Genomic DNA, 24,705 nt, shown 5'->3' with positions numbered 1-24,705 from the left:
GTGCTATTCATGTCTTAAGTTAGCAGTTCTGGCTTCTGCTCTCTTTAGAGCTCCTATTGCCTGGTTCCTTTGCTATTCATAGCTCTTTTCAGTCTATTCATTTCTCCTGCCTCTTTAGAGCGGTGTTTGTACTGCAAATCAGGGTTCCTTAGCTCTGAACTACTCGCAGCCCATACTGTTAGTAAGTGCTCCCAGGGACTATGGTATTGATGGATTTTTGCACCTGACAAGGATTCCTGAGCTTTGTGCCCCTCGCAGCTGATCATTTCAATAAGGGCTCACACATGCTTTGCTTTTCAAAGCTTCTGCAGCCAATCTGGCATCCTGGGCTCTGTGCCTTCAGAGCTCTTGCATTCAATCAGGACTCTGATATGGAGGGCGTGTACTGCCAATAAGGCTGTTTGGCCTCTCTGTTGGCAGAGCTTTGAATGCCTATTAGCAGCCCTGGACTCTGCATAACAGTGGGGTAAATCAGGGCCTCTGCCTTCCTAAGCTTCGTAGTGTGAAATGCTATTCACCCAGTTGAACAATAAAAAACCACAGAGCCTTGCAGTGACACATTATTAAAGATCACCTGAACACTTTAGAAACCAGGATTGCTACGCGATTGGTCTCATTGTATACCCCAGAGTGCATGGGAGCTATTCATGACATACGCCTACACACGCCAAAGCACTAGTAGTACCATCAGTGACTCTTCATGCTTGGATCCAAAGCTGTTGATCGGGCTATCGGTGAATGATTGGTCCTGGCTCTGTTGGCTGCATTGTAAATTACCAGCACTCTAGGATCTTTAGTGCTGATTCTGAAAAGGATGATTCTTTACTATCAACACTGCCAGTCGAAGGAGAGCTTAGCTATTAACACCATTGAGCTGATCAGTACTCCTATGCAGAGAGTTGAACTTTTAGTGGATGGTTAGTGGGGTTACCTCGTTGCTTTGGACATCTGTGTTGGGTGTAACTGCCTGTGCTGTCTGCTGGAGCATTTCGTGGTGGGTAACTCGCCGGGTTCTGCGTGAGGCGGTGACATGTGTCTGTCTAGTGACCTGTGGGCAGGAAGGTGGTGAGGGCCTCTCCCCACCCCTGGGTCAATACTGGTAAGGATGTGGATTGCTCTTAGGTCATCAGTGGGGTGAGTCTGCCACTGCTCACTGAGCTACTAGGGTGGGGACCCCTCCCTCCAAATCCCAGGCGCTCGCTGTCCTGTTGGGTGCTAGTTATTGGTTAATGCTCCTTCGTCTGCAGCTAGGGTGCCTGGCCCTTAGGCTTTGCCTAAGGTAGGGGTTTGGCTGGGAGAGTGTGAATCATGGGCTTGCTCCCTCCCCAGATACTTCTTGGCATGTGCCATTTGTTTGTGGCACATTCCATTTCCATTGGTGTCTTTGTTTTTCTAGTTGTTTCTGTCTGGTTCTAAGGTGAAGAGCCAGGTTGTAAGTCGTTTTTTGAATTTTACGTGATCCTTCGTATTGTGTATTTCTTTCAGAAGGGTGTTCCAAGATTTTACTGCCAGGTGAGAGAATGAGGATCACCCACGTTTTTTTTTTTCTTGTGTATGGTTTTGGTAACAGGCGAATTTTGTTGCTTCATGTCGGTCGGTAAATGGTTATTTTTTTATTATTTTTTTTTTGTAGGGATTCTGCTCCATGGCCGTGGTTGCACTTTGCGTTATGTACACCATTTTGAACGTGATTTGTTGTTTGATTGGCAGCCAGTGTAACATATTTAGCTCTGGTGTGATGTGGTCCCTTCGTGATACTTTTAGAGAAGTCTGGCCACTGCATTTTGGATACATAGCAGGTTTTCCAGCAAGTGTTCTGGGATTCCCGAGGTAAAGACTGTTTGCGTAGTCAATTCTGGACATGGTGAGCGATGTCAGTGTTTTGAGTGAAAGACAGGAATTGTAGGATTCTTATTATTCAGTCTAAGAGGAAGAAGCATGTCTTGATTATTGCGTTTACTTGTGGTTCTAATATAAGCACATAGTCAAAAACCTTGGAGTCTTAGTGGACAATTTTCGATAGTGTGGGTGCTATTCCTAGTTCTGTGGCCAATGAGATTTTACGGTTATTTTCCTTGTTTTTGGATATAAACATGATTTCTGTCTTGCCTGATTTAGTTCAAGGCTGTTTATGTTCATCCAGTCGCAGAGTTCTATGAGACATTCTTCCAGCATTGTTCTCTTCTTGTGCATTTAAGATTTGATAGATTTGTTTCTCTGCATAGTTGTAGCACGTTAAGACTCTTTTGATGAGCTTGATGAATGGAGTCGGGAAGATATTTAAGAGCAGTGGGAATAGGGATGATCCTCGTTGTACTCCACAGTGGTGTCCCATGGAGCGGGTGTGAAGGGTTTTATCCAGACAGTTTCTGTTCTGTTTGTTGCGAATGATATATTCCAGAACAGGGCTAGCTCGATTGATTTTTTATTTTTTTTTATTTATTTTTTTTCCCTATTCATTCTACTCTCTTTATGAGGATGTCATGTCTGACGAATGCTGCAGAGAGGTCGAGTAGTATCGGGGCAGAATTTGTTGGGAGTCTGCATTTGTCTTTAGGTCATCGCAGATAGACAAGGGTGCTGTTTATGTCCCTTTTGCGGGTCTAAAACCGACTTATGCCTGGTCCAGCAACTGATGTTTTTCTATGTGTTCCTGTGTTAGTTCGTAGATGTAGGTTTCTAGCAGTTTTGCTGGGTAGGGAATGTTTGAAATGGGTCTGTAGTTGAGAAGTCTTCCACTTCGCCTGCAGTGTCCTTGAGGAGTGGGTTGATGTGCACCGATTTGAATGAAAGCAGTACTTTCTCTGTTACAAGCGATGGGTTAAAGAGGTTTCTGTAGCATTACGGTGGTGCGCCCTGTGTGAGGATTGATTTGTTGATGTCTGGAGGACCAGGGTCCATGGGGGAGCCTGCTTTATTGCTATTTCTTACCAGCTTGCTGAATGTCTTTACTTATATTTGTGGGAAGCTTTGGAGTTTATTCTGTAGTTCCACAGATGGCAGGGTGGGTTGTGTGTTTTGGTTGACTGGTCTGCTTTGTATGATTTGATGGATGTTTTTTAAGTGGTCTGCAGGGTCGTTGCATAGTTTCTTTGAAGGTACCGGAGTGTTGTTGCATCCTGGTGGGTTCCTCATTTAGTGATGTTGAACAGTTCTTTTTGGGTGTTGGTGGCTTTGGTGATTTTGTTGTCATAGCTTTTCTTTTTGGCCTTTTTGAATTTTCTTTTTGTAAGATCATGTTTGTTTTTAATATTGTGATATTTTTGCCTGGTCGTATTCTTTCCTCCATTCTAGTTCAAGCTTCTTGTTCCTTTTCAGGGCACTCAGCAGGGGGTTAAACCATCTTGCCATTGCTTTCTTTCAGGATGGGGTGAAGGGTTTTTCAGGGGAGATGCTGTCTTTTGTTTCTGCAATCTATTTATGAAGTAGCTGTGTTTTTTTTTTTTTTTTGTCGGCTTCGTCCAGTTTAGTGGTTGGTGGTTTTGTGAGTTTGTTGTTCTATTAAGTTGCTAGCTTTGATGGTCTTCCAGTTTCTTTTTGTGAAAGTTGGCAGCTTTTTGGGCTGCTTGGCTGCTTTAGTTGGTAGCATGATCCCAAATTGAATGATGGGGTGGTCTCTCCATAGTATCTGTATTGGTGGTGCAGAGAAAATGCTTTTGTTGGCGAAGATTGCGTCAAGTGTATGTTGCTCCTTTAACCAACTGGCGCTGTTTCATCGTCTTGATCGATTAGCGTTTTTTGTGAGTTTGTGTTTTCTTCTTCAAACCAGATGTTGAAGTCCCTGAGGATTATCGGATGTTCATGTTGGATGGCTATGTTGGTGCTGGCTTCTATGAAGGTGTTGACGAATATTGCGTTGTATTTCGGTGGTCTGTAAACCAGTATGAATTTGATGTTTGCTTTCAGGTTCACTGTCAAGTGAAGGACTAGGGATTCACAGTTTTTGATGTTTAGTTGTTCGTCCGTTTTTATTTTTAGGTGTTCCTTGTATGTCATTGCAAGTTGTCCTGCTTTTTTTTTTTTTTTTTTTTTTTTTTTTTTTATTCCCTGCTTACCTGTCAGCACTTGAAGTTGTCGGGTAGGTAGCTTTGGAGTGTGATTTTGTAGTTGCCATCTAACCATGTTTCTGTAATGAATAGGATGTCGATACTGCCATCGCACAGCAGGTCGTTGATCTCTGTGGCATGTTTGGACATTGATCCTGCGTTGATTAAGTTGCAGTGAATCTTTTTGGCATGGTTTAGTTTGTTTTCCAATATCAGTTTTGTCTCGTGACTGTTTGCGCTCAGGGTGTGATAATTGTTCAGTGGGGTCTGTTTTGTGTTGAGTAGGTCTGCCAAGTTATGTATTGGGTTCTTGTTTTCTTCCACTTCCTCTTCTATATTTTTCTGTAGTTGAAGGAGGTGTCCCCTCGTTTTTGTGATATATGGAGTGAGGGCGTTGATTTTGTTCTTATTCCTTCTGGATGTTACTGTTCCTTTCCTGTGCGGTTCTGGTATGATGGTACGTCTCGCATCGTTGGTGGTATTGAGTTGTTCTGGTGGGTGGTCGGTCGCGAGGTATGGTGTTGGGGATAGAGACTTTTCTCAGCTTCTGGTGTTTGTTCTATTGTCGACCGTGTTTCTGGGGGTGTGTTCCGCAGTTGCGACTGTCTAGTGGATGAGGGGCCTGGTGTGATTCCATTTGGTTTATTTCTTCTCCTGTTTGTCTTTCGCGCGTTCCTGTTCTTTTCCATGGCATATTGCTGCCCTTGGGGGTAAGTTGATTTAGAAGTTTGTTTGCATTTAGGTTGCAGGGGTGGTAGCCCACATGCAACGCTTTGCAGGTTTGGGATTGTGACAGTTCTTGGCTTCCTTGCATTTGTAGGCGTAATGGTTTAGCGCTGGGTGGTCATGTGGCTTGATATGTGAGGTGGTTATGCGGTAGAGGTGGGAAGGCTGTTGGGGAAGTAACTGGGGAGTTCTTATCTTACTTACTACGGCCATGCAAACCAAATTAAGCCTCCTCAAAAACAAAATACTAGCCACCAAACAAGCCCTACCTAGTAAGCATATACCTTTCCCACCACCTACCCCGGACCCCCCTACCCTTCTCCTTCAAACCCATTCAGGAAAAAGACATCAACATAATGAGGAACATCAAACCCTCTAACTGCAAAGGTGATGCATGCCCAGCCTCCATTATCAAAGACTGCACGGAAGCGCTAGCTCCCTTCTTAACAGCCTTTGTTAATGCCTCCTTTACCACAGGGAAAGTCCCCGCCTCCCTCAAGGAAGCTTGGGTCCGCCCTCTTTTAAAAAAGCCAACTCTCGACCCCACCTCCCCCAACAACTACAGACCCATCACCACTGTCCCATTCCTCCTCAAAATATTGGACAAAGCAGCCTACCTGCGGGTTCAGCACTTCATTGAAGAGAACAAACTCCTTGGACTCCGCCAATCTGGTTTCCGCCCCAGACACGGGACCGAAACCGCCCTACTTGACCTGAAAAACCAGATGGACGATGCTAGAGACATGGGTAAACCAGCACTTCTCCTACTCCTTGACCCATCCGCGGCCTTCGACCTCGTTGATCATGGCGTCCTATGCCACCACCTCTCCTCCACTGCCAAATTTTCCCCAGAGGTCACAGCATGGATCACCTCCTTCTTACAAGACAGAACCATGCAAGTATTCTCTGACCTAGTCGCCGCATCACCAACCATCATACTCTGTGGTGTGCCCCAAGGCTCCTGCCTCTCCCCCACCCTATACAACATCTTCACACAACCCCTCTTCCTCGACGCTATGGGCATCTCCTACACCAACTACGCCGACGACACTCAGATCCTCCTCACCCTCACAGGTAACTATGACACTGACTCCCTGACCCTCAACAACCTCTACAACACCATCCAAGCCTGGATGGCAGACAACGGCCTATGCCTCAAATCTGACAAGATGGAGCTCCTCCTGGTAGGTTCCCCCGACTCGCTAAAAAATGTAGATGCCCAATTCAGTCACTTCACCATTGACTCCATTAAAATTCCTGTCTCAGATTCTGTCAAAACTCTGGGAGTCTACCTGGATTCCAGCCTATCCATGGATAGACAAGTCAACGCAATAGCCTCCACAGCTGCTTATCATGCCAAACTTATCAACGCAGTCAGACCCTTTCTCTCCAAAGAGAACTGCACCAACATAGCCAGAGCCATTACCGGCTCTAGGCTAGAATACTTCAATGTACTGTTTGTAGGAACCACCAATAAAAACTTAGAGAGACTACAAGTCATACAAAACAATGCTCTCCGGGCAGCCCAAGGCATTGCTAAAAGAGAACACATTTCGGAGGCCAGAAAACTAGCCCACTGGCTCCCAATAAAGGAAAGGATCGTATTCAAAGCCCTGACACACAAGTGCATTCACCTCACTGCTCCTGCCTACCTCTCACAAAGGATCCACCCCGTCTCCACTACCAGGCCAACCAGATCACCGTACACCAACATGCTCTCTGTGCCACTAGTAAAAAGAGTCGGAGCGGGCGGATCCAGCTTCCCTTATCTCGTGCCCACTCACTGGAATGCCTTACCTCCCACTATCAGAGGTGAGGCCTCCCTCACCACCTTCCGCAAAACTCTGAAAACTACCCTCTTCAGATAAGGCCCGTCACATCAGCATGAATACTTATCATATAAGTTTAATATATGACCAAATGCAATATCTGTAACGGCAGTATGTTTTGTAGTATTCATAATGTGTCGACAATCGCTATCTTGCCTGTACCCTGTAATTAAGTTATTGCAAGTAACAGCGCCTCAATGCCCCTGGGCTGCTTGCGCGCTATATAAATATAAATAAATAAACAAACTGCTAGATTTAGTAGGTGATGTAATACGGTTGGGGAAGTCCCAGGCTTGATAGGATTCGAGGCTTATTGTAGGGGCGCCTGGCTTTCTTGGTAAAGAGTTGCCTAAGCTTCAAAATATAGCAGTTAGAGACACGCCTAGATTCGAGTTTACTGGATAGTGGGGAAGAAGGCCTAGTTTACAAAGCACAGAGTTAAAGAAACACACCCAGATTAGATTTTCCTGGATAATGGGAGAAGGCCTAAGTTTCAAAATATAGCAGCTGTTGAAAAAAAGAAAAAAACACACCTAGATTAGTGTTTCTTCGATGATCCAGTTAAATACGAAATATAGTTATCTAGCACAATCAGGCTGAATGCAAAATAGGGCTATCTGGCACAATCAGGCTAAATGCAACATTTGGATATCTGGCACAAGCAGGCAACATGTGAAATGTGGAAGAAAAATGTAAACACTTAGGCACTCCTAGGTTAGTTTGATATTGTAATGCATTTTTAAAGGGTTAAAGTAATGATTCAAGTATGAAAATGTGTAAAATTCATGGTGTGGGGGAGAAAACTACAGCTTTGTCAACTAGGCTGTAAATTGAAACATACCACAAAGAAGTTCCCAAATGGGGAACTCCCTTCTCCTGCACACTTTCTAGGGCTTTGAATGATAGCCAAAATCTTTACCAAGCTCCAGGAAGTCTGTATGACCTCTTGGCTTGTTAGTATTCCAGTACCATTGTATACACTTTAGTCTGTTGAAACAGAAACAATTTGAAACAAAATAAATTCCATTGACCATTAAGTAATAAAGTATCATTATTTATTATGTAGATAGCCCAACGTGTTTCGAGTGTGACTCTTTATCAGGGTTACGTTTTTTCAATACAATTCTACAAAGAAATTAAAAAAAGAATCTTGGTCAATCAACTGTACATAGTAAAGTTTGAACCACATTTATACATGTTAAATCATATTCACCATTTCATCTGATCACCTCATGTGTTTTATATTCAGAAAATCTAGGAAGAGTTGGATCAAATCTCCATATTCCTTCTATCAAAGGTTTTGACAACAAAATAGATTTAAAAAACAACTGTTTGGATGATCAATTATTTACACAGAATAGACAATGTTCTAAAAGTAAATACCATTACTGGTTTTAACATGATGTCTATGTATGCACCCTTCAGATTGGTGTTTGGTCTTTTTAACTAATTGCAAATCAACACTGAATCTCCGGGGAAGCTCTTCTGAGGTCCTGCAATGACTCAGTAGAGTTTGGTTAAGAAGTGTTTAATCCTATTAAACACATTTCATAATGCATATGATAGAGCTGGCACTGTGCAGTCCCATGCAGTTCAATGGGTCAAGATTAAAACAATTTTCTTTTTTTTTTAAAACACAAGGATCTAAATAGTGTATGAAATTCATTGGAGAGATGATGCCCATTTCATCTCCTGATAAAATAACTCCTGTTTTTAAGAATTGGATTAGAGTATTATTTGATGGATGCTAATTCAATTCTGTTTCACTGTCTCTTTGTTTTGGAACTTGATGCATTGCAAGGGACTGCACAGTACTTTGGGGGTTCATTCCTTGGTCCTTTATTTAATAGTTGTCTACCACTGGGTGCGGCAGTGGCTACCATCTGGTCCAAATACTTGAATTTGCTTTATACATTAGAAACCCCTTTTAAATAGGGTGCCTTGATGTGGACTTTTATGATCCGGCATTGCCAGCACCAAAGAATTGCTGAGTCATCGATACCACTATCCTTTACTCTGCACTTGTGGGCGCTCTGCTGGTGAGGGGCCGGACAGCGAGTTGATGGGTAGACCCCAGTCAAGAGGCCTGGCTTGGTTCTAAGGCCACTAGTTATCACAAGTGGAAGTAACCGATGGCATGGAGGCTTGGATGAAGTGGAGAGAAACTAAAGTGTTGATTGGCAGCTGGCATGACTCATGTCTACGCAATCGACCCACTATGCCCAAGATCAGTGTGACGTCCCACTCCCCCATTCACAAACTGGGATTGTACATGGAGACCCCATGGACACTGCAATGGGTGGAGGGAGAGTAAAACAGTGTGCTGGCGCACTCCATGTACAGCCAGGGACAATGCCCCAAGCAATACTTCTCACCCACCAATGCAGCTCATAATTCACTTCACTTTTCCATTGTTGAGAAGCATGACTCATAAGTGACAGACCAAAGAGTAAGTGAGGGGCCACTCAGCCTGCGGGGTGCACAATGTAAATGATCAATATTTTGTTTGAAGAAAACACTGTTGTCTAATACACCATGTATGAGAGGGGCTTACTGCGCAGGGTACACTTAACAGAATCACCTCTAAGTGACCCCAATCATGGCAGCCCAAGGAATTTAAGCATCCTGATTTGACAGATTGGTCGAGTTGGTAAGCCTTGCTGGGAGCCCAGTGTTTTGGATGCTCAGTTTGCAGTTTGTAGATTTGAGATTATACATGCTCCATTGCTTCATTGCAGCTTTAATTTTGCACCAACATACAACTTCTGGCAAGAGATTAATTATTAGGTAGCCTGTGCAAGTAGACCATTGCATGCAGTCTACCTGTCGCTGGGTGGCGATTATGCTATAAGGTACTCTGTAAATGCAACCGAGGAGGTGTAAGAGTACAGTGTATGCTTGGATCCGCTGCAGTCTGGCTCTCCTTTCACAAAGGCATTGGAACCGAGCCCCAGCTAAGCACTTGGCTCGAGCCGTGAGCCTGCACCAGCTTCCCCTGCTCTACTTAGTGAACGCACGATCAAAAACGCCAAGTACCTGGACGCTCGGGTGTTCATAGTGTAGACCCTGGGGGGGCCATCCCCCACCTGCTGTAGTAGCAACGCATACTGACCATCAAAAAGCCAGGAGCAGCATTCATATTTGAACTGATTAGGGTTGTAACAGGGCAGGGAGTTCTCTGGGGGTAAATGGGGCCGGGTTTGGCAGCTTATTTCGGGGGTGGGGGGGAGGAATTGTTCAATGCTTCAACAGTACACCATGTAGTAGACCTTTTTGAGAAAAAATACTCAAACTACAGAAATGCTAATACTCGAAACAAAAAAGCTCCCTGGTTCAAAATGGACACCCTCGGTCTCAATGGTCTTTGAATGGAAAATACTCAGAAACCCTGGTTTGGGACACATAGGCAAACTTTAACACTTAAGTCAGTGCAGTTGTATAACACTCATTGCTCCATCTCAAATGAATGGACACCCTTTCTCTGCTCACCCCATGAAACAAGACCAGCATAGGTAGTGCCAACTGTTTTTGGCTTTTATGTAGACACGGGGAAAGGCATTTTGCCAGGTTATGCTGTAGTGGTATTAACTGGCCAGCTGCAAAATGGTGCGAGTACGTAGGCATAGAAGAGCAGTGCCTGGCAAATGCATAATACTTATACACAATCCAAAACTGTGGCTTTGCCAATGCTTGTTTTTAACAGGACGTCCATGAAGGACAAGCACAGTGCTTATAAATCAAGTGGCTGAAGGCAGAACTGGTTGACGTTTTTATTACACCAGTAGCTCGTTTACAGCTCCAATTAAGACATTAACTCTCATACTGCTTTGAAAAAAAACAGCAGCAGGCACTTGGAACACAAGTTTTTTTTTATTATTAATAATTGTATATGGTAAATCAAATAAAAATACCTTTATAATTTTGACAGTAATGTTTTCATCAATAAGTCACACTTTTAAAAGAAAAACATATTTTTTTAAGACCGCCATCAAAAATTAAGAACAAAGTAATCATAAACATGTCAAATATGAATTCACATAAAGGCAATTGTCATTGTGATAAATCATTTCTTGAAGGTTTCGTATATAAAACGAATTGTACAAATGCACATATAGCAATATAATTTCAAGATTTTGGGACTTAATATTTCTTTTGTGCAAGCACAAGTTATTTTTCTTTATCAAACACTTGGAATTTCACACATCTGTCTCTTGTCTAGCAACGTCACCTCCGGAAATCTTATAAATTTGGTTAGTGAAAGAGTCCAAGTTGCTCTGTCCCACCATACATCTTTGCCACAAGTTTTCCCAGCGCAACTCTGAATCAGAGAACAAATAGTCCCCAATATTCGTTTTCTATTGTATTCAAAGAGTGGACAATAGATTGTCAGATGTTTTAATGTTTCTAGAATATTTATATTTTCACAAAATCTACATTATCCAGTATATAGTTTTGGTTTGTCAGGGAACCAATGCATTAATTTTTCGTTGGTTTGAATTAGGTTTAAACAAAATCTTAAGTAAATCTTGCTTTGTGGCAAGGAAAGATCTCAAGATAACGTACATGCTGTCCCCATGAGCGAGTAAATTTCGCATATTCATAGAATGCCTTAGATTTGTTAATTTTGGCAACCAAAGTGCACCAATAGAAACTTTGATACTTCAATTTACACGACGGAAGACCTAGTATTAGATCCTCCTTTGCTATTGATGTTTCAGCCAAAATAGCATCCATTTTAACTCTAAATTTTGCAATCGAAGGTGCTGAATTTTTAGAGATCATAATGGCCAAGTCTTCATGTAATGAGGCTGATGGTGGTGACCGCATTTTGGCATAATTCGATAGACGCCAGTTCCATTTTACTGATAAGGGTAGTAGTCCGAGCTCATGACAAATGATAACATTAGGGGTTGACATGGCCAGACCCAAGACCTGTTTCCACAGCTTTCCCTGCAGGACATCCAAGATGTATTTGATGTCACATAAACAAATGTCTATGTTATATAATAGAATTGGTTACATTTTTTGTAGATAAAATGTAAGATTAGGTAGAAGGGAGAGTCTCCCAAGTATCCGAAAAATGATCCGCATCTGTGATGGAGGTAGAATTTTTTCATTTAAAAGGTTTTTCCATATTTCCCGCGAGTATGTCGTAGCGAAATTGTATCCAAGGTAGCGCATGGAAGTGGGCCTAGGGATTGATATACCGTTTAGGCACCAATTGAATTTGGCTATTTTTTTCCTACCATCTCCAAACAAAATAATATACGATTTTGTAGGATTTACCAACAAGTTGTTTTTAGTAGCGTAGCTATAGAATAAATTCAGCTTGGTCTGCAAGCCAAACGGCGTCCGATCGAAAAATAGGAGATCGTCAGCAAAACTAAGCCAGTCCAATATTAGACCACCTAATTTGACCGGGAAAATGACCGCATCCTGCCAACCTTCATCGAGATCTAAAAGATAGAGGTTAAACAGGACTGCGGCCATATTGCAGCCCTGCTTAAACCCGATCTCGGTGGGTATGGGATCGGTCATTGTCCCTGCTCTATTCATTAAGATACTATAAGTGGTCTGGTGGAGTAGTGTAATATTGGCGACCAAAGTCATAGGAAAGCCGTACTTCAGCATTTTAGCCCAGACTAAGTATATTATAACAGAAGAAATGCAGCTGTTAGATCCAGTGCTGCCATATACATCAGTCCTGTATTTGAGTGTTTCGTGCACTGATATAAATGGGAAATTATGGTGGCGTTTAGAGAACAGCCAATACATTTGCGAAAGCCCACTTGAAATTTTGGAAGTAGGGAAAATGTTGATATAAATGACTGAATAGCAATTCGCAATAGACTAGATCTTTGCAGAGGTGTCCATAAGCGCAATTGGCTTAAAATTTGCGGGATCATTTATCGCTCCCTTTTTATATGTCGGAATTATGATGGCCGAACACCAGGAACTAGGAATCGCGCCTGTTTCTTGGATCGCATCAAACTTTATTTTCAGTATGTCGGCCCATAATTCCGGGTTTAATTTCATTAGACAGGGAGGGATAACATCAGGCCCAGGTGCACGAGAGCCATTTACTTTATTAATGGCCGTTCGAATATCAGTAGACCATATGCTCTTATTTTTCACAATATTGATTAGATTTAGCAATTTAACGAATTGTAGAGGCATTGCAAATTTAGTTATTATAAATTCAACCCAACCATTTGCGGAAATCGCAGGTCCAATTAAGGATCTAAGGGTACCCCACACATGTCTAGAATCATTCTGTAAGAGATGACATAATATTTTTTGATTGTCTGCCACATATGTCATATTTGAGAGATTTTAATTTTGGTCTATGTACTTGTGAAATGAGCTGTTTCTGTCTCAAATATGTGATAGGGTCATAGCTAAATAGACCAAGATCACGTAGTTGTTTCCGTTTTTTTCTTTTTTCAAATTCAAAAGGTTCACATTGAATTAGTGGAGGTGAGTGTTGGAATTTGTTGCAACATTCTCTCTAATAATCTGTGTCATATAAGTATGAATTCTCCATGCATTTTGTGTTTCAGCCATGACTGATTGAGATCGACCTTGAGTCACTCTCAAAATAAATAATGGATCATTTTCTATTTTTTGTATGAATTTGTGGCATAATTTTGAGTTCCATTTTAGAGATACACGAGGCCGATCGAATTCATTTGCTGTTACAGTAGGGTTATAGTTAAATATGCCCATATTAAGGTGGAGTAATGACTTCAAAGCGAAATGATCACCATAGTGTAGATTGCAAATTCGTATAGGATCAATCATGGTTAGCCTCTTGGTCGTTATGAAAATATAGTCAATCATGGTCATACAGGGCCCTCTAGACCAGGTATGCTGGTATGAGTCTTTTTCAAAAGGGGCCAGTTGGATGTCCCATGCTAGAAAGTAGTCCACCCATCTCTTTCCATTTATCGATGATCGAGAACCTACTCTCTGAACACAAGGTTTTAGGGTCAGGCCTGATATAGCTAGCTCAAAAGGATCCCTGGAGCTTGTGTTTTGGGTGAGGAGGGGCAGGAAATGGATGGGAATAGCCATCGTATTAGCATGGCCATGGTTAGTGAATGGGTAGGTAAATAACCAAACAAAATCTGAAAGCTTTGTGTCCCCCCTCGTATGCCATGTCTCCCTCGCTGAACTGCAATGCAACCGTTTTGGCGTATAGGTTGTGCTAAAGCACCACCCAATACACAAAACCAAAGAAAATGTACTCTGGTTAACTCGTGCTGAGACTTTCATGAGGGTGCAGATCCTCACCTGCAAAGATTACTAGCGGAGTAGAATGTGCCAGGGAAGAGTCCTTTTCACCTGTAAAAAACGACAACCTGTCCCCATCAATCAATTGAGCGCGCTCTGTTTCCCTTCATGCCAAAGGCTTCCGTGCGATGTCGTCTGTGGGCTGTGTTTAAATGCCCGAAACACTGCACAGATACACCCCCCAGAAGCACGCCAGCAAAGGACATCTATTGGTGCCAAAGACAGGATGAAGAAGAGGGAATCCGAGTGCTGTACCCCTGGGAATTCTCACCTACAAGGGCGCTCGCATCCTTTAGAGAAAAACGGAAAACGCAACCCGCCCTTCCATTGTAACCTTCACTGTTACAACAGCAGCAATACATGTTCCGATGATGCTGTAGTCAAATATATAACTTGCTACTAGGCAATGCTGAGAAATTAATAAATATATACCCTTGTAGCGCCATCATGCCACTGGTTTACACTAGACACTGTTGAAATAGATGGGCCTAAACAGCTTGAATCTGTCGGCGTTACAGAGCCCCGGGGCGTTGTGACCGATGAACCTTGAGAACATCGAAGCCCACGCACTCATGGTCAGTAGCGCTGATGGCACTATACATGACTCATCTCTGTGCTCCTGACTCTGAGGTGTTTCTACTGTGCTCAGACATTGGTTAGCACCCTCCCTCCCTCCCCCCACCCACCTTCCGATCGAAGAGCTCTGACATCACCAACACCACGAGTGATGGCAAAAGCACAAGTGCGGCATAATTGACATTCTTAGCAACGCGACTGAGCTCAGGAGTGCAGAATCCTCGATGGAGGCGATGGCACCATCAGCGAGTCACCACCCCGAGCCCTGTGGCATTTAACTTGACTCAATATGTGACATTCATGAGTTTTACTTCTAGAGCAACACTTGGGTCCTGCTTGCCCCTGAAGCTGCCCGTGGCCAAAAGGTTGGGTTCAAGACCTTGTGCATATGGCTACCATCCTGCAGGTTCCATACTTTGGGGTTCCTGGCCAATAACGCGCGTACCCGGGGATCAAACTTGTGTTGCTCCGTGTCGTCCTGCTTCCAAGGCGAGCACGTTGCCCCTGAGCTATGCTCCCAAGAGTCTGGCGTATTCAACATGGGCCGCATGATGACTTGTCTCCATACTGTGCCGCGTTGACCTAAAGGCGTAAAGTGTACGTTTGCACATTCTACCCAATGCACCCCCACCGCTCTCTCCAGTCCCCTTTTCTGTATTTCTTGATAAGCTTCTTCAGATCACCAGGGATCTTTACTGTGCCTAGGGCCCTAGTGCATACTGCAGACGGGGCTTCCTTCGCAATGTTCCCAGATGTTGATGGGAGCTGGAGGGCGCACAGAGCCCACCGTCCTGCAATCAGGATCTACGTTACAGAGCTGAAGTGGTAAAAGTTTGTGTTGTATGGAGAATTGTGACACAATGTCAGTCGCCCTAATATTCTGCTTTTCTCTCCCCCTCTAGGCGCCGAGCCACAAATATGGTGGCCACAGCAGCCACGTAACCAACGTTGCCTTTCTTCATGATAATAGCGCCCTGCTCTCCACCGGAGGGAAGGACAACAGCGTCCTGCAGTGGAGGGTCATGTGAAGGAGCCTCCGGAAGTGGAGGGCCATGTAGAGGCACGCCCTTGGGCATATGATGACCGAAGGGCCTCAGTGCGAAGCCGCATAGCGGGGGAGATAATGGGGTACGGACTGTTACCAGTATACGGAGTATGGTGCTACTGTCCAGAACAGGAAATATTTAAGAATATAGTAAAGATAACAAAATATATATATATGCTATTTAAAGACGACCACCCGTAACATTTCTGAAAATAAACTAAGCTGGTGACACTGGAGATGTTTTTCTGCTTTCTGTAATGAAGTGTTGAGTGAAAATGCTGGCATCGGTTCCTGCTGCAGCAGTGCATGCTGCCACACCACAGGTGTACACACCTGATATGCCCACTGCATATGTTGAGGAGAGGTGAGCAAATGCAACAGTGTGATGGTGTGCAAAACAACACTGCCTTGAGAGCATCTTCTGCACCGAATAGTTGAGTATAGGTCCATTGGTGTGTCACCAGACTCTCTGCTGGGTGGGCCACACAGTCTGTGAGCTGCTGAAAAGAGAATGCATGCCAGTCTGGTGGAGTGCATGCAGACACCCTAGCTGGAATGACCAGAGCATCACGTGTCAAGGGAGGATGCAGAAACCTGATGGTAAAACTGGCGAAGAGTAAGAGCAAAGTATGCTTGAAGGATGGAAGGTACTTGTGGGCACTGTGCCTAGAAAGGTTCAGAGATGGTCATACTCTGACGAGATGAGGGACGGTGCTCTGGTGGCTCCTGGTCTACGTGGAAAGGCTGAGCCCATCCTCATCCTTGAGGACACAAGCTCGGCCCGTTTATGGGTATGCACTGATCCTGGATGTCGCTTGAGCATCCGATGCTTGGGGGAAGCGCACATACACACCGGACTCTGCATGTGCTGAGGAATGACAAGAAATGGTACGGTTTGCAAGCAGCTGTATCTAGCAAATACAATTGCATCATATTTAATGGTGGGGCGGCGTAAGAGTCGGCCAGCTATGGAGTTATCAGTACAGGCTGCAGACCTACGATGGCTAGGAGGTATGGGATTTGCAATGAACAAACCTAGGTGGGTGGCAACAGGATGATGTACAAAGGGGGCACACCGGGGAGCAGAGGGACTATTGCTCTGGGCTATGGTGGAGATATCGGTATCCAGACAACCGCAACAGTGCTGCAAACTCCCCACTGAGTGGACATGCATGCTCTTGGGGATTGATGAAAAGCTGCAGACCAGAGGTTTTTAATGAAGATATTGTGGCAAAGAAACAGTCCTTCAGGTCCGAGTGGTTCTCACGGGGATGACTCCAAAAACATGTCATCTTCTTGTCTGTGTGAGATTTGGCCTGTCGGAGTGTGGTAAACTCTTCAAGTGGGGTATAGTTTTATGGAATGGCAAAGGGCGGGGTTGTTACTTATTTACGACGAAACTATGAAAAGGCCCTGTGTGGGACACTAGAGTAAAAGAAGACCGATCTGTTGTGTTGCATATGGTGTGGGTCCACGGATCGGGGCATCTCTGGAGAAGAGTCCAATGCCAAAGAACTAGACTCCACAGCAAATTGAAAGCTTTTGGCTAGTTCCAGCTGCCCGGGAAGTGTCTGTGCCGAAAGACCTGAGCAGGGTAAAGTAATGATAAACAACCTTGCAATAGAAAGAACAAGGCTAACCCCTCTCCACGTGGCAGCACACATCAGCAAAATGAGCAGAACAAGCAGATATATTATACTAAACAATTCGAAACATCTGCTGACAGATTGACAATGTAGCGGCAAAGAATGGAGGGGGAGCCGGAGAGGTCAAGAAAATTGGAAAGCAATGGGAATGGTTCCAAGCTAGAATAAAAACCGAACCAAAAGCCAGTAATGCATACAATGTTAAAAAAGCCAGGGTTACTTGTGGAGAACCCTATGCAAGACAATTAGGAGGACGTAGAAAAAAATCCTCGGACAGCTACAATAACATCAATGAGCGGGCAACAAAATATAACAGAAGAGCCGCCTACCAGAAGAAATCAAGTAAAAAAAAGCAACGTTGAACGCGACCCAGAAAGGAATTGTCAAACAGCTCGGATCAGCCACATGACCAGGGAGCAAAAGACCATCGTTTTGATGGATGACCGGTGGTGGACCAAATAAAAGGAGCATCAAGCCAGCAGATATATCTAAATAAAAGAGCTGCAACAAAACTGCTTTCACGCTCCCAAATGTCAACGCCTGTTCTAGCATCCTCCACACCCGTGCAACACAGTGAGCAACAAAGACTGCAATGGCAAAACTGCAACAAGATATCGTTGGCAGAGGAACTGAAAGAATATGAACTGAGAACAAAGTTCATAGAAATTATGCAAACAAGAGCAACTGAGAAAAACCCTTTGATAAGGGTACCGGAAAACAAAATATGGAATGCGAGCAAAGAAAGAACAGACCAAGATGGAAAATGGATTAAAAGTTCAGTAGAACAAACATAGGGTACTCCGTATAACGCTCTTGTCACCTGCTGCAAACAAATACAGAACAAATATGAAATCAATGAACAAATGTTTCAAACGTAGAACACGAAAGACACAAGGTATCAGAGAGGTTAATAATGCTCCCAATTAAACACACACTGTTTACCACGGTAATCGGGGAAACGAAACACATGGAAATATGGCCAGAATCCGGCTGAATTGACGATCAAGACCTGTATGGCTCAGACAATGAGTGGGAGTGTCCTAATAGTTCTTGGTTTTTATCGTGGCTTTTAGAACAGCAACAGACCCACAAAGGATCAACAGAAGGCCTCCCAAAACCAAAAAACAATAATCCTCTCTCAAGCAGCTGGAGTACAAATTCACAATAATGTAATGGCTGTGATGACCACCTCAATGGCCCTGTTCACAAAGCTTTACGAAGCTATGAATGGGAGTATTAAGGATAATGCAACCCTCCTTGCGGGTTATAGGTCATTTGGTCGAAAACAATTGGTCGACTGGACAACTGGTCGAATCAATTTGGTCGAAAACCAAATGGTCGTTTTTATTTATTTTTTTTACCCCTTTTTTGGTTTTTTTTGGGCCCTAACCCCCTTTTTTTCCCACACGAAAACCCACAAAACACATATAAATAAAAAAAAAAATTTTCGACCATTTTGGTTTTCGACCAAATTGCAGTCGACCAGTTTGTAGTCGACCAAATGACTGGACACCCTCCTTGCGATGATGCACACAAAACTAATATACTTAGAATCCTTCACATCTAAAGTTCAAGAAAGGCTAAACTATGAAGCTAAAAATACCACCACATGGCAAAGACTGTGATCTAGCAAGTGCAGAACAGGGTGACAAATCCACAATGATGAGTGCAATATTGGACCTATCCAAATAGATTAGATCCCAAGTGAATTTGAATGACAGAGCACAAATCAATAATAATAAAAAAACAGAACTTGATTCTCTAACAAAGAAGAAAGTTACAATAGAAGATAGCAACTCAATCCCACTACACCCGACAAATACAAAATGACGAAGAGGAACCAGAGGCCCAACAAAGGGAGCGACAATCATGACAAGTAAAACAAACATTGAAAGAAAATGAGAAGACCGATCAGGGAAACCAAACGAAAAAAGGCAAGACATATGAAGCGTTTCACAATAAAACAAAAAATGGAAAAGACGAAACAAAATTGGTGGAAGATGAAAAATAAAAAAACATGATGAATCCAGCAATGTCCAAAGCAATGGGTCGAGAGCATTTTTAAGAAACCTATCAATTCCCCTGCGAGTGCTCAACAGGAGAGACAGAAGCGAAGAAGGTGACGTGGATGTTCCCAAAACACATGGACAATGACCTGACGCGCCTGATGTTGCAGTGAAACGAGAGACACCGCGAGTGGAAGAAGAAACAACGGATAACAAATTCATAAGTGAAACTGACCAGCTCGAAGACCCATCATACTACATTGAAGTAAATTATGGTTCATTTGAGGGACCGACTTTAAAGCCTGTCAAACGCAAAACCACCACATTGTCAGCAATGTACAAAACATCAACAAGAAAAGGGGGAAGATTTGATTAAAAGACAGGTGAAATCAAAGGAACCAAACTGCAAACAAGATTTCAAGCCGATGTCCCCGTTCATAACCCTAGCAAAAAAAAAGAATAAGAAATGACATAACAGAAAATAATAAAATGGATGAAATTAACAGGAACAAGGCCGAGAGAATACACAAAACAGCAAACACAAAGTGGAATCCAACGAAGCCAAAAGAAAGTGACAAGAGGAGTGGCGACAGAACAGGAAGATCTAAGATTTATTCTACGAGTAAACAAGGACACCTGGAACTGGAAAACATCTTTAAAGAAAGAAATGAAGTTAATTTAAATCGAGCAAATGCAATTTATCTCATGCACTCTGTTAATTGTCTTGACACATAACTTCGAATGACTTTGCAATAGTGGAGTACAAAGATGAAAAAAGAGTGGATCAAGTCATTCTTCACCTACAGTCCTCTAAAGTGGCAGATCTATTGCTTAACAAATCTACAGACCTTTGCCAGTTGGGCTTTCATCTGAGAGGTCATGATGAGAAAGAAAAGATATAGGAGAGCGACCAAGAAAGAAATAATTCATACCGAAAAACTGGGTCGGCAAACGTAGACGAGGAAGAACCAACAAACAACAAGGGAGAAAGAAACACAAGAACTAAAGTGACATTTTAAAACAAAAACTCAACATTAGACAATCGAAGTACTGTTGAAAAGGAAAGAAAATAAAATAATGGCTGAGAATGAATGGTCGTGGCTAGCAGAGGGATTGACAAAAGCAAACAGACTAGGGTCCAAAACCACCTGTATCTAGATATCATGGAACACCAGAGGCCATAAGCACCTGTTTAGTGAACTTTCGAAGAATCTTGAAGTAACCGGCAATTTTGTTTCCAGGAAACCTGGCTAAGAAAGATCCCTCTATGTGATGGATATAAGACTTGGATCAATCCAGCCGGAAAAGGGCAGTATGGAAGACCATTTGCAGGTCTACTGACGATGATAAAGACCGACAATAATCTCAAACTAGTTGCCACTGGAAATCCAAATCGATACACACAATGGTCTCTAATAAAATCAAATTTTCAACTTGAAGATGAGCCATCACAAATCTGAATCATCAATCTCTCTTGGAACCCACTGAAAATTATGAAGTCTTTTTTAAATACAGTGGAAGAAATAATTGACAATGCACAAACCACCTTAAAAAGTCCTATGATCCTAATAAGCCGAGATATGAACATTAAATGCTTAGATCATTTGGACATCCAAAGAAACTTCAGGACGAACTGACAGGACTCCCGAGTTCCAATGGAATACAGTGCTCCCGACTTATGGAAGCATACAACTTGTATCAACCAAATGAACAAACAGGAGACACGCCAGGGAAAAAACGTGGATAAATGGTTCCCATACTCCCACCTTGGACTATATACATAGATGTATCCAAAAACTATCTTTACAAAGTAAAGGGCCTAGAAATACTAGACTGACAAAGGAGTGACCACAATCTACTGAAGTTGACGTGGACAATCCTAAGCCGAGTGAAGGAAACTATCACCTTACAGGCTGGACGTCAATGAAGGTTGCAACCGGTTAAAAATTAACTCAAGAGAAATAGAGGCTATAGCGAAGAAATATCTTGATCAATGAAAAAAAGAATTGGTATGAAAACACATATTATACATTACTATAAGAATACCGAGTAGTCATAAGTGGTCTGAAACGGCCATTACTCCAGCCAAAACATGAATCTAGAAAGGTATTAGTAGAAAAAAGGAAGACTCTACCTACAGACCTAAGAAGAAGCTGGGGGAAAATCCACACTACAAAGAACATCAACAGATTGTAAAAAAGGAGTCAACCAGATAAAACAACCATACAAAAACTGCTTTATAGGATTTTAAAAAAACGTGACCAAGAGCGGGGAGAAGAAATACTAAAGGCTATGAGAAACAGGTCTTCGAAAGAAATATGGACAATACTCAATGGTATAACGCTAAATCAACATAGCCGAATGAGTAATGCAGTCACGGTAGACTGTTGGATCGAACACTGACATCCACGGCCCAGGAAACATGTGAGCAAGAGAGAAATAACTTGGAATCTTGAGCTCTCAGAGAGAGAGAGATGGCTACAATTATAGGAAAACAAAGATTATGCAGCAGCTGGTCCCGATAGCCTGACTAATGTAATCTTGAAACAAAATCCAGTGGCCTGGGCCAAACTTCTAGGTAACCTGTATAAAAACATAATTGCAACAAAACTACCAGTATCATGGACTACCGGAATAATAGTGCCAATCTTCAAAAAAGGGCCAGGATACGTTCCATCCAACTACAGGCCAATAGCCCTACTAGATTTCGCTGGTAAAATCTTAGTAACAACACTACAAATAAGGCTTTCAAAATGGGCTGAGGACGCCAAAATACTAGACCCTAGGCAAACAGGCTTCACTAAGAACACCGAACAGAAATAAATGTATTCATGTTATCCCTAGTGAAGCTTGAAGCAATAAAAACAAAAAACAATCTATTTCTCGCTTTCATCGACCTGAAACAGGCGTTCGATGGGGTCAACAGACAAACGATGGAATAAAACTGCGAAAATGGAACTGCACAGAAGATCTTCTAGAAATGATTGAAACCTTTCATGAAAATATGACGACAAAAGTACGGCTGAAAAGAGAAGATGCGCTATCAAAGCAGATAGAAACACAGAAAGGAGTTGAACAGGCTGCCCATTAGCAGCAACTTTGTTTAAACTCTACCTTGCAGATATACAGGACGCAGTAAGTGACATCAAACCTTTGCCACCAGTTTTAAATAACAGAAAACAATCTATAGTCGTTAATGCTGATGACCTGGTTGTACTAGTCCAAATCCAAAATGGCTTGCAATGAAGTTTGGAAAACATTCAAAAATATATTGAAACAAACGACCTGATAATAAATGGTGAAAAGTCAAAAATACTAACCATTGGTAATAAAGAGAAAAGGCTGTGTAAAAACTTTTAAATTGAACAGAAAAGAACTAGAAAAAGTGGGCTCGACAAAATACCTAGGAATTCTGTTTAACACCTCGCTAGCAGAAAGACCATGGCGCGATGAACTGTAAAACAAGGTTGCTGCTCAAGGAGCGATAATACATGCATGCTATGGAAAATTCACTGTAATCCCATTACGAACATTTTATCTGCAAAAAGTAGTCCCATGTCTAACATGGTGGGGAAGGAATCATAAACCTAAACTGAAAGATATCGTCCAAATTAGATGGCAATTCTTGGAGAAAGGTACTAAAACTGCCAAAAAGCCTTCAAATGACAGCATGAAGGAGCAAATTGGGACTGCAGTCTCTGCAATCAACCATAGAGTGGAAGTCATTAAATCTCCTAAGGAAAATAGAAGCTCATCGACTGGCGATTGCCTACAACTTTTTAAAAACCAAAGCAACAGGAAAAGGGTCTGCGCTGTTGACTGGTTGTGAGTCAAAATGTATGAAACCATTGGAATAAATAAACTCATTAATAGAAATGCCGATTACAAATCCAGACAAAGTGAGTGCAAAATTACAACTAGATCAGATAAACACGCGACAGCAAAAATTGAAGTACAAGTCCTTGCAAACCTCTGCATCAGAACACAGGAAGATAAATGAAATGTCAAAATACTTACAATTTCCAAGCAAATATCATAGATATCAGCAATTAAGAATTAGATTGAACGTCTACAAAACTAACAAATACCTATGGAGAACAGGTGACAGAGGGACAAATCAAGGTCAATGTAGGGCATGCAAGTGCAATGGCATGCAGGAAATAGTCAAGGACTTGTTGATGAAATGTCTTGCACTGCAAGATCCAAGAAACATATTGGTTGAGAAATATGTGAAAAACGAAAGCTCTGCCACAGATGAGGACTGGTGGCAATCAGGGCCGGTCTTTGCGTCAGGCAGCCCAAGCGGCTGCCTGATGTCAGTCAGCCTCTAGGGGGCGCTGCACCAGCAGTCCTCAGTGCTAGAATACATGTGTAACACGTTAGTTCCCTAACATTATAAAAATGAATGTGCCTGTTCATTTTTATAATGTTAGGAAACAAACGTATTACACGTGTATTCTACCACTGGCACTGCTGCAGGCTGTGGCCTCGGCCAGGGCAGTTTCTAGTCCATTTGGTGCCCAGGGTGAAACACTAGGAATGTGCCCCCCCCCCCAGCACCCCATCCCATGCGCCACTCCCACCTCTCCCCTGCGTGCCATCCCCAAACTACACTGTTAAGGAACTCCTACCCAAAGTCAAACAGTCTGTCACACGAGGAATGAATTGCCATTTGCAACGGTGGGCCACTTTTTCACTGGGGCTCAAGATAATTTTATGCCCCAGTCCCACTTAGGCGGCAGATAATGAGGACTGGGCACACCAACCAAGAGACCATGAATATGGCACAGGATGCAGTATATACAACCAACAAAGAACACAAGATGCTGAAGGGGCTTTGGAGGCAACCTAAGCCAAAAGGGCAATGACAAGGAGACACCTGAACCCAATAAACAATCACTTTAACATTCTTTGAATGGAAATCAAGGGTTATGCTTTGATACAGTAAAGTCTTGACTGTTGTAAGGATACATGGACTAGGATCATTTATTTATTCATGCAATGTTTTCCGGGTAACTGCTTATTTATTTATGCAATGTGTGTCGGATACAGGTATCCGACAAACATTGCATAAATAAATTATCCGGTTCGTAGCTTAAAGAATATTTACGCGGCAACACTGGTCAAAACTATTATCCGCATAGTGAAGTAACTCATCACCAGTGCCATGGAAGGGGTTTAAAGTGTAATTGATATATAGTTTGGAAAAGAAGAAGCAAGAAAGAAATAGCGCTGCTTTAAACTATTATTTTGGCCATTTTCTGGGCTTACAGGGACGCACCATGGGCTCAAACGGGTCGGGGCCCACGGCGCGTCCCTGCAGGGCACTCCCACTCCCCACACCCCACTGCACCTCCCCTCCCATCTCAATGCCAGCATGAAACCCTTTAGTGACTAATGGAACACCATTAGCAGTTTCCTGCCGGCATTGTAATGAAGGGGCTGGTCTTCGCTGCAGGGGGACCTTAAGTGTTTTTATTGGTGTGCTTATGCCCCCACCCCAAGTGGCGCAATGGTGGTCAGAGGGAGCCTCTGACT

General features: G+C 42.9%; 1 protein-coding gene across 4 annotated transcripts in view; it reads left to right on the top strand.

Moving 5' to 3' along the window:
* The window catches only part of EML2 (EMAP like 2), a 511,359-nt gene extending 495,608 nt beyond the window's left edge, over positions 1-15,751 (top strand). For all 4 annotated transcript variants that reach the window (XM_069644710.1, XM_069644712.1, XM_069644711.1 and 1 more), the window contains one exon: positions 15,373-15,751. In XM_069644710.1, the coding sequence (XP_069500811.1) occupies positions 15,373-15,498 (126 nt within the window). In that variant the 3' untranslated portion in view covers positions 15,499-15,751. The remainder of the gene's footprint in view (positions 1-15,372) is intronic.
* Positions 15,752-24,705: the final 8,954 nt, after the last annotated feature.

The sequence above is a fragment of the Ambystoma mexicanum genome, chromosome 2p (assembly GCF_040938575.1).
Source record: "Ambystoma mexicanum isolate Mex_15411 chromosome 2p, UKY_AmexF1_1, whole genome shotgun sequence".
Taxonomy (NCBI): domain Eukaryota; kingdom Metazoa; phylum Chordata; class Amphibia; order Caudata; family Ambystomatidae; genus Ambystoma; species Ambystoma mexicanum.
The sequence above is the reverse complement of the archived record's forward strand: the minus strand, read 5'-3'. Positions and strand labels throughout refer to the sequence as shown.